We start from the raw sequence: 16,563 nt of genomic DNA, 5'->3' as shown, positions 1-16,563 counted from the left end.
GCTATATTGGTGCTGATACCGCTAAATCTTTCACTGAATCCTTTACCACATCCATGTCCGATCTGGCTCTGTCTATATCTATGTCCCCAGATGTCCTGGTAGACAACTTCAATCTGAGAGTGACTAACCTCATTGACAATATTGCACCCCTGAAAACAAAAACAATCTCTGGAAAACAAAAGGCTCCTTGGATAAATGATACTTTTGTGAAACAACTAAAAAAAGAAAGTAGACGAGCAGAGCGCAAATGGAGAAAAAACAAGCTTCAAATTCACTATGACATTTACAAAGACTGCCTCTCCAACTATATCAAGGCAATAAAAACTACCAGACAATCATTTTTCACCGATATCATAAATAATAATTTGAACAATACACAAGTTCTGTTCTCTACCGTTGATCGGCTCTTAAATTCATCTGTTTCTACCCACCCAAACTTACTCTCCACTACAAAATGTGAGGAATTTGCAACATTTATTATTAGCAAAATTACCACAATCAGAAAAAATATAAGCTCCTTGAGCCTTGGCAAAGATGTGTTACCTACTTACATGAATAGAACCTCTGATATGTCATATTTTGCTCCTGTGGACTCTACAACCCTTGCAGATGCTGTGCATCAGCTCAAGTCCTCCACCTGTTGCCTGGATACAATTCCGACCAGCTTTTTTAAAACTACTTTTAGCTGTTTAAGCACAGAGGTACTATAAATTGTCAATTGCTCCCTCAAGTCTGGTGTTTTCCCAAGTGCTCTTAAAACTGCTGTTATAAAACCATTGTTGAAAAAGAACAGTCTAGATCCCTCAGTTGTAAGCAACTATAGACCAATCTCAAATCTCCCTTTTCTTAGCAAGATCCTTGAAAAAAATGTGTACAGTCAACTGAATGATTACCTGATAACAAATGACCTATTTGATGTTTTTCAGTCTGGTTTTAGATCTCACCACAGCACAGAAACTGCCCTTATTAAAGTCTTAAATGATCTCCACTTAAACATGGACACTGGCAAGCTCTCAATCCTCGTACTCCTAGATCTCAGTGCCGCGTTCGACACTGTCGATCATGGGATCTTACTTGACAGATTGCATAACTGGGCGGGACTTTCCGGTCCTGTCCTAAACTGGCTCACTACCTACCTACAAGACAGGGATTTCTTTGTGTCCATCGATAATTATGCATCTGACAAGGTTGCTGTGACCTGTGGGGTTCCACAGGGCTCAATCCTTGGTCCACTCCTGTTTAATTTATACATGCTTCCGCTTGGGCACATTATACAGAATCATAATATACAATACTAGCCTGGTTCCAGACCATAGACCCCGCCCACTCAACTGAGTAGGCTTGCATCTCTGGTCTGGCATACTGCATTGAATTTGCGATTTATCTCGTCCAAACGATGGACGGACCAATGAACGCCGGGGGTGGGGGCGGGTCTAGCGATTAGCCAATCAGCGCCACGCTGATGTCAAGTTGTACGCCGGTGGGTAACTGGTGAGGATAGCAACAATGGCGACCGCTACAGATCCTACAGACCACATTAACGATGCTATCGAGGTATTTTGCCACTACTCGCGTTAATGGAGGACCAAATTAAGGAAGCTGCTAAACTGGATTTAACGGCGATGCAGCTGGGCGTGCACGATGACGGAGACATTTTAAACAGGCAATGCTCACTTGTTTTTGGCACCCCCGATGCATGGATACTAATGATGTCAGATTCTGGGTGAGTCACTGATCTCTACTGATTGGTTAGGGAAAAATCAAATTCCCTCCCCCTTGTAAATCGCCTTCAATGGAAGTGATGTCAGACTGAAGGTTCTGGGAGCTTCAGTCTGACACTCAGGCTAATACAATACCATAATTATGCAGATGATACACAACTTTATATCTCCCTCTCTCCTGATGATTTGAGCCCTGTGGAAACACTACTCAAATGCATCGATGACATTAATACATGGATGAACCAAAATTTCCTCCAGCTAAACAATGATAAAACAGAAATCATTATGATAGGTCCAAAAGCAAAAAGACAGGAAATCTCAGCCATTCTTCGTTCATCTGCTCTCAAGTGCAAAGAACATGCCAGAAATCTTGGTGTTGTCATTGATGCTGATCTTAACTTTCACTTTCACATTAACAATGTCACAAGATCATCCTTCTTCCATTTGAAAAACATCTCAAAAATCCCAGATTTTCTGACAAATTCAGATGCTGAAAAACTGGTTCACGCATTTGTAACAAGCAGACTCGATTATTGCAATAGCCTCTTTTCCAGACTCCCTCAAAAATCCATCAAACGACTGCAACTTATTCAAAATGCTGCTGCACGTATTTCAACCAGAACTAAGAAATATACACACATCTCCCCAGTTCTTCAGTCCTTACACTGGCTCCCATTGAAGGCCAGAATTGAATTTAAAATTCTTCTTATTGCATATAAGGCACTGAATGGCCTTGCCCCAAATTATATTAAAGAATTACTTGTGCCATATGAGCCAATGAGAACTCTCAGGACATCAGCTAATGGTCTCCTCGTTGTTCCCCATGTGCGCACTAAAGCTGGAGAGGCAGCATTCAGCTGCTATGCTCCTAGCAGATGGAATGCCCTTCCAAGCAATGTCAGAAATGCGCCAACACTGAGCTCTTTTCAAAGTAAACTTAAGACATTTCTTTTTACCACTGTTTTTAACTAGCCTGTTAATTGGTATTGTTTTTAACTGTCACTAAATACTAGAATCACTATGCACTTTAAATAACATGCATCCATGTACGCTTGCATACATTCATGTTCTTGTTTGTTGTCTGTCTGCTTGCTTGTAAATATGTGCTCATATTTTATGTTTTTATACATGTCTTCTGTGAAGCACATTGTGTTGCTTTCTGTATGAAATGTGCTTTATAAATAAATCTTCTTCTTCTTCTTCTATTCTGTTAAGCCTTGGGCCATCCACTCCTTCAATCTTACATCTAATCTATCAGGTGCAAAATCTGGGTCATATGCTGACCATCTCAATACTTTGACAGCCTCTTTTAAATCATTTTGGGCTACGAACAACAAATCCACAGATTTCTCAAATCAGTTAAATTATCCAGTGAACCCTTTTCCCCAATTGCAGCTTGAAATGGATATTCCTCTGTTTTAGCAACCTCAATCTCCTTCCACCTAGCAAAGTATTCTGGATTGCATAAACACATCAAAGTGTTGCAGCAGCCTGTAGCAGCTTGTATTTTCTCAGCAGCACAGAGATCATATTGAATCATCTGAGGCCTTGACTCAAACTATCAAACACAAACACTTGTTGTTTTTCCCATTGGTTCAGCCAGCTGAAGTTTGGAGACTACATAAGACAGACCGACTCTACCACTGTACCTTTGTGAAGACGTGTAAGTGGACAATGAGGGTTGTTGTTGGTTTGCTGTTGTTGCTGCTGGCTCTGTGTGGGTCAGGGGCTCAGGGGGAGGGTGGAGGCCTCAGACAGGTGGGTGAGATCAGTGAGTTTCAGGAGACAGCTCCAAGAGATGCAGCTGAGGAGTCAACCAAGCAGACCACAGAGCAAACCACCCCTGACATCTGGGCGGAGGTGAGGGCACTGAGAGACATGGTGGTGGAGCTCAAGGTGGAGCTGAGGAACATGGAGGCCAGAGTGAAGGACAATGAGAGCCAGGTGAATGACCTGAAAGCTGAGTTGATGGTCACCAAGGTGCACGTGGAGCTGCTGCAGAAAGAGAACTCTGGTACAGACTGGTTACTCTTCCTGTTGAGAGTTGATGATGCCGTCCTTTAACAGTTTGACTGAAGTGTGTGATGTTGTCATGGACATTTACAGTAGTTGCTACCACATTTTTAAGAATTGGGTCAAAATGTGACATGAAAGTCAGGATACTGTATATAACTTGTTGTACATGTTAACAGTCTGCTCTGTTCTGTAATTCACTGTCACTGCATTAACTCCGGACTTACAGACCAGACTGAGCAGCAGTGAGAGTAAACTTCTCCTCAGCAAGTCCAGGATTGACCAGCTGGAGAGAGAAAATGCAGGTGATGAAATGTGTCAGTGCACTGATGCACTTAATATGAGCTCCAGAATTAATCTTTAAAAATCATTATGGTATGGACAGGTTAATTTAGCAACAAAATAAAACTTCTGTTTTCAGTCCAAGCCACAGACCTGATATCTTTGGAAACTAGACTGACTGCCACCGAGAGCAAAACAAGTGACCTAGAAAAAGTGAATGCAGGTATTTCACTGACAAACATGATGGTTTAATAAGTTTCATGGTTTGTTATTTTCTATCTAATTATTTTAACCTGTGGTAGGGTTCCATATACATATTGTTAAGCATAATTTCATGTTTAGTTTATTTAAAAAGGAAAAAGAGCCAAGAAACTGTCAAAATATTACATATAACAACAGTGACTCTTAATGTGTCAGTGTTTTACAACAGATCCATTTTTATCGTGCAGATTTAGATGAATGTATTGTGACTTTAGGGGTTACAGTTATGTCCTTGGTGCTCTTGTGAACACATATGATGAATAAATGAGACATATCAGCTGATATAACATGGGAGCTAAGTGTTACATGTTAAATAATAAATGATGGAAGATGTTGTGTGGGAGCTTTTTTATTCTGAACAAGATGCAGTTAACCCACTTGTTTACTTAATGAGCCAATGGTGATAATAAAGCAATATGAAGGATCCAGTGTAGGAACACTGATTCATGTGACAAGGTGGTGGAGATCAAGGTGGAGCTGAGGAACATGGAGGCCAGAGTGAAGGACAGTGAGAGCCAGGTGAATGACCTGAAAGCTGAGCTGATGGTCTTGTTGTGCATGTTAACAGTCTGCTCTGCTCTGTAATTCACTGTGACTGCATTAACTCCAGACTTACAGACCAGACTGAGCAGCAGTGAGAGTGAACTTCTCCTCAGCAAGTCCAGGATTGACCAGCTGGAGAGAGAAAATGCAGGTGATGATTGTATCTTCTTGCGCGCGTGCACACACACACATATGGGGTGGCTCACGCTGAAAATAACATCAACATTTTGCCACATTTAGCTTCAAACAATGTTTTAAAAAGTGTTGTGAATTTTTTAACGTCACCTTTTTCCACATTTACAGCAATATTTGTTAACTTAGAAATATATTAAATAGTTAAATCTAAATATTAAGTGTGGCAACTAAATGTTAAATGTTAAATCTAAATATTAAATCTAAATCTAAATCTAAATCTAAATGCTAAATATAAATATAAATGTTAAATCTAAATGTTAAATCTAAATGCTAAATATAAATATAAATCTAAACGTTAAATCTAAATGCTAAATCTAAATCTAAATCTAAATATTAAATCTAAATCTAAATGCTAAATCTAAATCTAAATGTTAAATCTAAATGTTTTGGGTGAAGCTAAATATTAAGCTAACATGCAAATTCACACTGCAGATCACCGAAGTACCAAAATAAAAGCTTGAGATGGTCAGACTGTGTTTATAGAATCAAATAACGAATTAAAACCAACTTATCGGGGGAAATGGACACTTGAACATACATTAGCGTGATAATAACTAGTGATGGTGTGATGAAGCCCTTGAATGTGTCGAATCTTTCAGGCGGATTGCTTCGCCAAAAGGCCGATCACACAAAGCCCTGTTGAACAGCTCATTTAGGAGTACTGACATCTGCTGGTCATTTGATGTACAGCAGTCCTACTGTGATATTACATGTGGGCTACATGTCAGTGGATTTGGCATACACATAATGATGCTTAATGATGATGATTACGTCAGAATCCCCCTATGAGGTATTGTAAAGCCAGATGAAATGAATCTATCCTGAACGTGGTATATCAATAATGTGCATAAATGTATATATACAGTACAGGCCAAAAGTTTGGACACACCTTCCCATTCAATGCGTTTTCTTTATTTTCATGACTATTTACATTGTAGATTCTCACTGAAGGCATCAAAACTATGAATGAACACATGTGGAGTTATGTACTTAACAAAAAAAGGTGAAATAACTGAAAACATGTTTTATATTCTAGTTTCTTCAAAATAGCCACCCTTTGCTCTGATTACTGCTTTGCACACTCTTGGCATTCTCTCGATGAGCTTCAAGAGGTAGTCACCTGAAATGGTTTCCACTTCACAGGTGTGCCTTATCAGGGTTAATTAGTGGAATTTCTTGCTTTATCAATGGGGTTGGGACCATCATTTGTGTTGTGCAGAAGTCAGGTTAATACACAGCCGACAGCCCTATTGGATAACTGTTAAAATTCATATTATGGCAAGAACCAATCAGCTAACTAAAGAAAAACGAGTGGCCATCATTACTTTAAGAAATGAAGGTCAGTCAGTCCGGAAAATTGCAAAAACTTTAAATGTGTCCCCAAGTGGAGTCGCAAAAACCATCAAGCGCTACAACGAAACTGGCATACATGAGGACCGACCCAGGAAAGGAAGACCAAGAGTCACCTCTGCTTCTGAGGATAAGTTCATCCGAGTCACCAGCCTCAGAAATCGCAAGTTAACAGCAGCTCAGATCAGAGACCAGATGAATGCCACACAGAGTTCTAGCAGCAGACCCATCTCTAGAACAACTGTTAAGAGGAGACTGCGCGAATCAGGCCTTCATGGTCAAATAGCTGCTAGGAAACCACTGCTAAGGAGAGGCAACAAGCAGAAGAGATTTGTTTGGGCCAAGAAACACAAGGAATGGACATTAGACCAGTGGAAATCTGTGCTTTGGTCTGATGAGTCCAAATCTGAGATCTTTGGTTCCAACTGCCGTGTCTTTGTGAGACGCAGAAAAGGTGAACGGATGGATTCCACATGCCTGGTTCCCACTGTGAAGCATGGAGGAGGAGGTGTGATGGTGTGGGGGTGTTTTGCTGGTGACACTGTTGGGGATTTATTCAAAATTGAAGGCACACTGAACCAGCATGGCTACCACAGCATCCTGCAGCGACATGCCATCCCATCCGGTTTGCGTTTAGTTGGACCATCATTTATTTTTCAACAGGACAATGACCCCAAACACACCTCCAGGCTGTGTAAGGGCTATTTGACCAAGAAGGAGAGTGATGGAGTGCTGCGGCAGATGACCTGGCCTCCACAGTCACCGGACCTGAACCCAATCGAGATGGTTTGGGGTGAGCTGGACCGCAGAGTGAAGGCAAAGGGGCCAACAAGTGCTAAACACCTCTGGGAACTCCTTCAAGACTGTTGGAAAACCATTTCAGGTGACTACCTCTTGAAGCTCAAGGAGAGAATGCCAAGAGTGTGCAAAGCAGTAATCAGAGCAAAGGGTGGCTATTTTGAAGAAACTAGAATATAAAACATGTTTTCAGTTATTTCACCTTTTTTTGTTAAGTACATAACTCCACATGTGTTCATTCATAGTTTTGATGCCTTCAGTGAGAATCTACAATGTAAATAGTCATGAAAATAAAGAAAACGTATTGAATGAGAAGGTGTGTCCAAACTTTTGGCCTGTACTGTATATGTAGCTAAACTCCGCTGGTATTCTACCCGGAAGTATTTGTAAACAACAAGCTGATTCCCTGCAAAGGGACACTAACAACTCAAAGTACACATCAAATAAAAATTCTCCAAACATGTTTCTTGTTATTTTAGGTAGTTATTATCACACTAATGTATGTCCATTTCCCCCGATAAGTTGGTTTTAATTCGTTATTTGATTCTATAAACACAGTCTGACCATCTCAAGCTTTTATTTTGTTACTTCCGGTGACCGGCAGTGTGAATTTGCATATTAGCTAAATATTTAGTTTCACCCAGAACATTTAGATTTAACATTTAACATTTAGATTTAACATTTAGATTTAGATTTAATATTTAGATTTAACATTTAGATTTAGATTTAGCATTTAGATTTAATATTTAGATTTAGATTTATATTTAGCATTTAGATTTAACATTTAGATTTAGATTTAGCATTTAGATTTAACATTTAACATTTAGATTTAGCATTTAGATTTAACATTTAGATTTAGATTTAATATTAAGATTTAACATTTAGATTTAATATTTAGATTTAGATTTAATAATTAGATTTAACATATAACATTTAGGTGCCACATTTAATATTTAGATTTAACTATTTAATATATTTCTAAGTTAACAAATATTGCTGTAAATGTGGTAAAAGGTGACATTAAAAAATTCACAACACTTTTTTAAACATTGTTTGAAGCTAAATGTGGCAAAATGTTGATGTTATTTTCAGCGTGAGCCACTTTACAAACAGCACCACACACACACACACACACACACACACACACACACACACACACACTCTCTCTAATTACATAATTTACGTTTTTCTGTTAACAGAGAGACCAAAGGTGGCCTTTTACACAGCTCTGACTGATGCAGGAACTCTTGGACCATACAACACAGACATCACACTGAAATACAGCAAAGTCTTCACCAACATTGGCAATGCTTACAATCCAGCTACAGGTAATATACTGCAGGCCACATGACCATGTGTGGTCTAATAGATCTACAGAAATAGGTTGTTACTGTTTTTCATTTTCTATTCTAACTCTGCAGGTTTCTTCACAGCACCAGTCAAAGGGGTCTACTATCTCCAGTTCACTTTGTATGGTCACCTTAGAGGCTATACAGGTATACAATTGTACAAGAACAACAAGAGCATTATGTATAATGACAAGTTGATTAAAGAAGGAGGTGCTGAGTATTTGACTAACTCTGTTGTCTTGGAGCTGATGGCAGGAGATGAAATTCACCTGGTTCTCCCATCAGGCCGTTCTGTTGTTGACAGTCCAAATAACCACAGCACCTTCAGTGGCTCTCTTCTCTTCACACTGTAAAGATGTTGTTCAGGCTGATGTGTGATTGACTTGTCACAAACTCTGTTGTTATTGAATACACTGTGATTCTTTAGAGGACGCTGATATATCTCTGCACTGCTGCCTCCAAGACAAATGTCTGTACATTTACTTCATATATCATATCTGAATCTAAATTCCCTCTTGTGTCATCACATGAAAACATTTAAGGAAATCAAAGACTCATTGAAGTTGTGTCTGCTCTCATTGTGTTTAGGTCTTCACAGAGAAACTATGAATAAACTACACTGATGTTACATACTGTGACTGTTTGGATTCAATTCTGGGTTTTCTCCTGGTGCTCCAGTCGTATTGCAAATCAACACAATAAAATGTGCCCCCCACTTCATCAAACATCAGTCAGTCAACCATATGTGCCGGTGTATGTCTTTGTGAGTACAGAGATAATATGAATACACCTGCTATCATGAGCACTTGTTACCATTTGATTTACTACAGCTGATACATGTCATACAGCAGGGAAATGCTGCCCTCCGGTGAGGAAAGTTCTGCCTCAAAGTGTTTGCACAGACTTTGGAGTACTTCAGTGGGAGGATACAAGCTTGGAAAAAATATGTGTTTCTCATTTTGATGCAAGATTGGAGATTGCATTAAATATTCAACTTCATGTCAATTAACAGTCTGTGCACATGAACATAAATAGAGAAAACACTTCATTTACTTAAACAGCCACAAAATAACAGGAGAGCTACACGTCAGCCTAGGCAACAAAGTCCTCTAAATGTATTAATTTACCTGCATTCAGATCTGCATCCTAATCAATTTAGTGGAAAATAAGTGTGGTTTGTTGAACACTCATGGGTGTTTATGTCAAATAAACCACATGGAGCAATTTTGAAAATTCATCATTGACGTGTGATGAAATCAAGTACAGTATTCCGTTAAGCCTTAAGCCATCCACTCCTTCAATCTCACATCTAATCTATCAGGTGCAAAATCTGGGTCATATGCTGACCATCTCAATACTTTGACAGCCTCTTTTAAATCATTTTGGGCTACGAACTTGTTCCACAACTTAAATGGCAAACACATCCACAGATTTCTCAAATCAGTTAAATTATGCAGTGAACCCTTTTCCCCAATTGCACCTTGAAATGGATATTCCTCTGTCTTAGCCACTTCAATCTCCCTCCACCTGGCAAAGTATTCTGGATTGCATAAACACACCAAAGGTCTAAAAGCAGCCTGTAGCAGCTTGTATTTTCTCAGCAGCACAGAGATCATATTGAATCATCTGAGGCCTTGACTCAAACTATCAAACAAAAACACTTGTTGTTTTTCCCATTGGTTCAGCCAGCTGAAGTGTGGAGACTACATAAGACAGGCCAGCTCTACCACTGTACCTTTGTGAAGACGTGTAAGTGGACAATGAGGGTTGTTGTTGGTTTGCTGTTGTTGCTGCTGGCTCTGTGTGGGTCAGGGGCTCAGGGGGAAGGTGGAGGCCTCGGACAGGTGGGTGAGATCAGTGAGTTTCAAGAGACAGCTCCAAGAGATGCAGCTGAGGAATCAACCGAGCAGACCACAGAGCAAACCACCCCTGACATCTGGGCGGAGGTGAGGGCACTGAGAGACATGGTGGTGGAGCTCAAGGTGGAGCTGAGGAACATGGAGGCCAGAGTGAAGGACAGTGAGAGCCAGGTGAATGACCTGAAAGCTGAGCTGATGGTCACCAAGGTGCACGTGGAGCTGCTGCAGAGAGAGAACTCTGGTACAGACTGGTTACTCTTCCTGTTGAGAGTTGATGATGCCGTCCTTTAACAGTTTGACTGAAGTGTGTCAGTGCACTGATGCAATTATTGTGAGCTACAGAATAAATCTTTAGACATAAATTGGCATGTATAGGATAATTTATCTAATTTTAATGAAGAATAAAACAGCACAGTGTTTTATCTGAACTCTTTTAGAAATCAATTTAAACATTCACAAGCAAAAATCAACCTTTTTCTCTTTTTCAGATCAAAAAGATACACTGACCGCCACCAAGAGCAAAATAAGTGACCTAGAAAAAGAGACTGCAGGTATTTCACTGACAAACATGATGGTTTAATAAGTTTCATAGTTTGTTATTTTGATGTTTCTTCTGTGAATGATGTTGTCATGGACATTTACAGTAGTTGCTACCACATTTTTGAGAATTGGGTCAAAAGATGTCAAGAGGGTCAAGATGCTGTATATAACTCGTTGTGCATGTTAACAGTCTGCTCTGCTCTGTAATTCACTGTGACTGCATTAACTCCAGACTTACAGACCAGACTGAGCAGCAGTGAGAGTGAACTTCTCCTCAGCAAGTCCAGGATTGACCAGCTGGAGAGAGAAAATGCAGGTGATGATTGTAACACACACACACACACACGCACACACACACGCACACACACACACACACACACACACACACACACACACACACACACACACAATTTTACTGATATAATTTGATTTTTCTGTTAACAGAGAGACCAAAGGTGGCCTTTTACACAGCTCTGACTGATGCAGGAACTCTTGGACCATTCAACACAGACATCACACTGAAATACAGCAAAGTCTTCACCAACATTGGCAATGCTTACAATCCAGCTACAGGTAATATACTGCAGGTCACATGATCATGTGTGGTCTAATAGATCTACAGAAATAGGTTGTTACTGTTTTTCATTTTCTACTCTTACTCTGCAGGTTTCTTCACAGCACCAGTCAAAGGGGTCTACTATCTCCAGTTCACTGTGTGTGGTAACCTTCAAGGTTCTATGGGTGTACAATTGTACAAGAACAACCAGCAAATTATGCATAATGGTGAGCGGAAGGAAGAAGGAGGTGCTGAGTATTTGACTAACTCTGTTGTCTTGGAGCTGAAGACAGGAGATGAAATTCACCTGGTTCTCCCATCAGGCTGTTCTGTCGTTGACAGTCCAAATAACCACAGCACCTTCAGTGGCTCTCTTCTCTTCACACTGTAAAGATGTTGTTCAGGCTGATGTGTGATTGACTTGTCACAAACTCTGCTGTTATTGAATACACTGTGATTCTTTAGAAGATGCTGATATATCTCTGCACTGCTGCCTCCAAAACAAATGTCTGTACGTTTACTTCATATATCATATCTGAATCTAAATTCCCTCTTGTGTCATCACATGAAAACATTTAAGGAAATCAAAGACTCATTGAAGTTGTGTCTGCTCTCATTGTGTGTAGGTCTTCACAGAGAAACTAAGAATAAACTACACTGATGTTACATACTGTGACTGTTTGGATTCAATTCTGGGTTTTCTCCTGGTGCTCCGGTCATATTGCAAATCAACACAATAAAATGTGCCCCCCACTTCATCAGACATCAGTCAGTCAACCATATGTGCCGGTGTATGTCTTTGTGAGTACAGAGATAATATGAATACACCTGCTATCATGAGCACTTGTTACCATTTGATTTACTACAGCTGATACATGTCATACAGCAGGGAAATGCTGCCCTCCGGTGAGGAAAGTTCTGCCTCAAAGTGTTTGCACAGACTTTGGAGTACTTCAGTGGGAGGATACAAGCTTGGAAAAAATATGTGTTTCTCATTTTGCATAAAGATTAGAGATTGCATTAAATATTCAACTTCATTTCAATTAACAGTCTGTGCACATGAACATAAATAGCAAAGATACTTCATTTACTTAAACAGCCACAAAATAACAGGAGAGCTACATGTCAGCCTAGGCAACAAAGTCCTCTAAATATATTATTTTACCTGCATTCAGATCTGCATCATAATAAATTTAGTGGAAGATAAGTATGGTTTGTTGAACACTCATGGGTGTTCATGTCAAATAAACCACATGGAGCAATTTTGACAACTCATCATTGACGTGTGATGAAATCAAGTACAGTATTCCGTTAAGCCTTGAGCCATCCACTCCTTCAATCTTACATCTAATCTATCAGGTGCAAAATCTGGGTCATATGCTGACCATCTCAATATTTTGACAGCCTCTTTTAAATCATTTTGGGCTACGAACTTGTTCCACAACTTAAGTGGCAAACAAATCCACAGATTTCTCAAATCAGTTAAATTATGCAGTGAACTCTTTTCCCCAATTGCAGCTTGAAATATATATTCCTCTGTCTTAGCCTTTTCAATCTCCCTCCACTTAGCAAAGTACTGTGGATTGCATAAACACACCAAAGGTCTAAAAGCAGCCTGTAGCAGCTTGTATTTTCTCAGCAGCACAGAGATCATATTGAATCATCTGAGGCCTTGACTCAAACTATCAAACACAAACACTTGTTGTTTTTCCCATTGGTTCAGCCAGCTGAAGTTTGGAGACTACATAAGACAGGCCAACTCTACCACTGTACCTTTGTGAAGACGTGTAAGTGGACAATGAGGGTTGTTGATGGTTTGCTGTTGCTGCTGCTGGCTCTGAGTGGGTCAGGGGCTCAGGGGGAAGGTGGAGGCCTCGGACAGGTGGGTGAGATCAGTGAGTTTCAGGAGACAGCTCCAAGAGATGCAGCTGAGGAATCGGCTGAGTCGACAACAGAGCAAACCACCCCTGACATCTGGGCGGAGGTGAGGGCACTGAGAGACATGGTGGTGGAGCTCAAGGTGGAGCTGAGGAACATGGAGGCCAGAGTGAAGGACAGTGAGAGCCAGGTGAATGACCTGAAAGCTGAGCTGATGGTCACCAAGGTGCACGTGGAGCTGCTGCAGAGAGAGAACTCTGGTACAGACTGGTTACTCTTCCTGTTGAGAGTTGATGATGTCGTCCGTTAACAGTTTGACTGAAGTGTGCGATGTTGTCTTGGACATTTACAGTTGTTGCTACCACATTTTTGAGCATTGGGTCAAAAGATGACATGAGGGTCAAGATGCTGTGTACAACTCGTTGTGCATGTTAACAGTCTGCTCTGCTCTATAATTCACTGTCACTGCATTAACTCCAGACTTACAGACCAGACTGAGCAGCAGTGAGAGTGAACTTCTCCTCAGCAAGTCCAGGATTGACCAGCTGGAGAGAGAAAATGCAGGTGATGAAATGTGTCAGTGCACTGATGCACTTATTATGCATTATTATACTTATTCGTGGGCGGCTGTGGCTCAGAGGTAGAGCGGGTCGTCCACCAATCGAAAGATCAGCGGTTCGATCCCAGGCTCCTCCAGGCTGCATGTCGAAGTATCCTTGAGCAAGATACTGTACCCCAAATTGCTCCCGATGGCTGTTCCATCGGTGTGTGAGTGTGTTAAAACTGAGTAGCAGGTGGCACCTTGTATGGTAGCCTCGGCCACCAGTGTATGAATGTGTGTGTGAATGTGACTCGAAGTGTAAAAAGCGCTTTGAGTGGTCACTAGATGATTAGAAAGGCGCTATACAAATGCAGGTCCACTTATTATGAGCTCCAGAATAAATCTTTAAAAATCATTATGGTATGGACAGGTTAATTTAGCAACATTTTATTAGAAATAAAATAAAACACACACACAATCAAACTTCTTCTGTTTTCAGTCCAAGCCACAGACTTGATATCTTTGGGAACTAGACTGACTGCCACTGAGAGCAAAACAAGTGACCTAGAAAAAGTGAATGCAGGTATTTCACTGACAAACATGATGGTTTAATAAGTTTCATGGTTTATTATTTTCTATCCAATTATTTTAACCTGTGGTAGGGTTCCATATACATATTGTTAAGCATAATTTCATATTTATTTTATTTAAAAAGGAAAAAGAGCCAAGAAACTGTCAAAATATTACAGTAACAACAGTGACTCTTAATGTGTCAGTGTTTTACAACAGATCCATTTTGATAGTGCAGATTTAGATGAATGTATTGTGACTTTAGGGGTTACAGTCATGTCCTTGGTGCTCTTGTGAACACATATGATGAATGAATGAGACATATCAGCTGATATATCATGGGAGCTAAGTGTTACATGTTAAATAATAAATGATGGAAGATGTTGTGTGGGAGTTTTTTAATTCTGAACAAGGTGCAGTTAACCCACTTGTTTACTTAATGAGCCAATAGTGATAATAGAACAATATGAAGGATCCAGTGTAGGAACATTGATTCATGTGACAAGGTGGTGGAGCTCAAGGTGGAGCTGAGGAACATGGAGGCCAGAGTGAAGGACAGTGAGAGCCAGGTGAATGACCTGAAAGCTGAGCTGATGGTCTTGTTGTGCATGTTAACAGTCTGCTCTGCTCTGTAATTCACTGTGACTGCATTAACTCCAGACTTACAGACCAGACTGAGCAGCAGTGAGAGTGAACTTCTCCTCAGCAAGTCCAGGATTGACCAGCTGGAGAGAGAAAATGCAGGTGATGATTGTAACACACACACACACACACACACACACACACACACACACAAAAACACACACACACACACATATCTGTATGTATGCGTGACTTATTTAGTCCAGGTAAAATTTCAAGTCATACATTGACTTTTTGACATTTTGTGTTAACAGAGAGACCAAAGGTGGCCTTTTACACAGCTCTGACTGATGCAGGAACTCTTGGACCATACAACACAGACATCACACTGAAATACAGCAAAGTCTTCACCAACATTGGCAATGCTTACAATCCAGCTACAGGTAATATACTGCAGGCCACATGACCATGTGTGCTCTAATAGATCTACATAAATTGGTTGTTAGTGTTTTTCATTTTCTACTCTTACTCTGCAGGTTTCTTCACAGCACCAGTCAAAGGGGTCTACTATTTCCAGTTCACTGTGTTTGGTCACCTTCAGGGTTATATGGGTGTACAATTGTACAAGAACAACAGGCGCATTATGTATAATGATGAGTGGATTAGAGAAGGACATTCTTATTATTTGACTAACTCTGTTGTCTCGGAGCTGATGGCAGGAGATGAAATTCACCTGGTTCTCCCATCAAGCTATTCTCTCTATGACAATGCAAATAACCACAGCACCTTCAGTGGCTCTCTTCTCTTCACACTGTAAAGATGTTGTTCAGGCTGATGTGTGATTGACTTGTCACAAACTCTGTTGTTATCTAATACACTGTGATTCTTTAGAAGATGCTGATATATCTCTGCACTGCTGCCTCCAAGACAAATGTCTGTACATTTACTTCATATATCATATCTGAATCTAAATTCCCTCTTGTGTCATCACATGAAAACATTTAAGTAAATCAGAGACTCATTGAAGTTGTGTCTGCTCTCATTGTGTGTAGGTCTTCACAGAGAAACTAAGAATAAACTACACTGATGTTACATACTGTGACTGTTTGGATTCAATTCTGGGTTTTCTCCTGGTGCTCCGGTCATATTGCAAATCAACACAATAAAATGTGCCCCCCACTTCATCAGACATCAGTCAGTCAACCATATGTGCCGGTGTATGTCATTGTGAGTACAGAGATAATATGAATACACCTGCTATCATGAGCACTTGTTACCATTTGATTTACTACAGCTGATACATGTCATACAGCAGGGAAATGCTGCCCTCCAGTAATGAAAGTTCTGCCTCAAAGTGTTTGCACAGACTTTGGAGTACTTCAGTGGGAGGATACAAGCTTGGAAAAAATATGTGTTTCTCATTTTGCATAAAGATTAGAGATTGCATTAAATATTCAACTTCATTTCAATTAACAGTCTGTGCACATGAACATAAATAGCAAAGATACTTCATTTACTTAAACAG

General features: G+C 40.2%; 3 protein-coding genes across 4 annotated transcripts; all 3 read left to right on the top strand.

Moving 5' to 3' along the window:
• The first annotated feature begins 3,262 nt into the window (after positions 1–3,262).
• On the top strand, positions 3,263–9,121 carry LOC144464586 (uncharacterized). Its single transcript, XM_078172088.1, has 5 exons — positions 3,263–3,735; positions 4,156–4,239; positions 4,888–4,971; positions 8,363–8,491; positions 8,585–9,121. The coding sequence occupies exons 1-5, from the start codon at positions 3,396–3,398 to the stop codon at positions 8,863–8,865; spliced, it is 918 nt and encodes a 305-aa protein (XP_078028214.1). The 5' UTR covers positions 3,263–3,395; the 3' UTR covers positions 8,866–9,121.
• Positions 9,122–10,239: 1,118 nt separating this feature from the next.
• LOC144464689 (uncharacterized) lies at positions 10,240–12,133 on the top strand. The gene is made up of 5 exons (XM_078172513.1): positions 10,240–10,612; positions 10,860–10,922; positions 11,144–11,227; positions 11,356–11,484; positions 11,578–12,133. The coding sequence occupies exons 1-5, from the start codon at positions 10,273–10,275 to the stop codon at positions 11,856–11,858; spliced, it is 897 nt and encodes a 298-aa protein (XP_078028639.1). The 5' UTR covers positions 10,240–10,272; the 3' UTR covers positions 11,859–12,133.
• Positions 12,134–13,133: 1,000 nt separating this feature from the next.
• LOC144464688 (uncharacterized) lies at positions 13,134–16,135 on the top strand. Of its 2 annotated transcripts, XM_078172511.1 has the most exons (6): positions 13,134–13,605; positions 13,826–13,909; positions 14,386–14,469; positions 15,117–15,200; positions 15,353–15,481; positions 15,575–16,135. In XM_078172511.1, the coding sequence occupies exons 1-6, from the start codon at positions 13,266–13,268 to the stop codon at positions 15,853–15,855; spliced, it is 1,002 nt and encodes a 333-aa protein (XP_078028637.1). In that variant the 5' UTR covers positions 13,134–13,265; the 3' UTR covers positions 15,856–16,135. The 2 variants fall into 2 exon arrangements, with proteins under 2 accessions (XP_078028637.1, XP_078028638.1); XM_078172512.1 differs by lacking the exon at positions 13,826–13,909 and having other exon boundaries at positions 13,136–13,605.
• Positions 16,136–16,563: the final 428 nt, after the last annotated feature.

Source organism: Epinephelus lanceolatus, chromosome 11 (assembly GCF_041903045.1).
Source record: "Epinephelus lanceolatus isolate andai-2023 chromosome 11, ASM4190304v1, whole genome shotgun sequence".
Classification (NCBI taxonomy): Eukaryota; Metazoa; Chordata; class Actinopteri; order Perciformes; family Serranidae; genus Epinephelus; species Epinephelus lanceolatus.
This window is presented reverse-complemented; position numbering and strand designations above follow the sequence as displayed.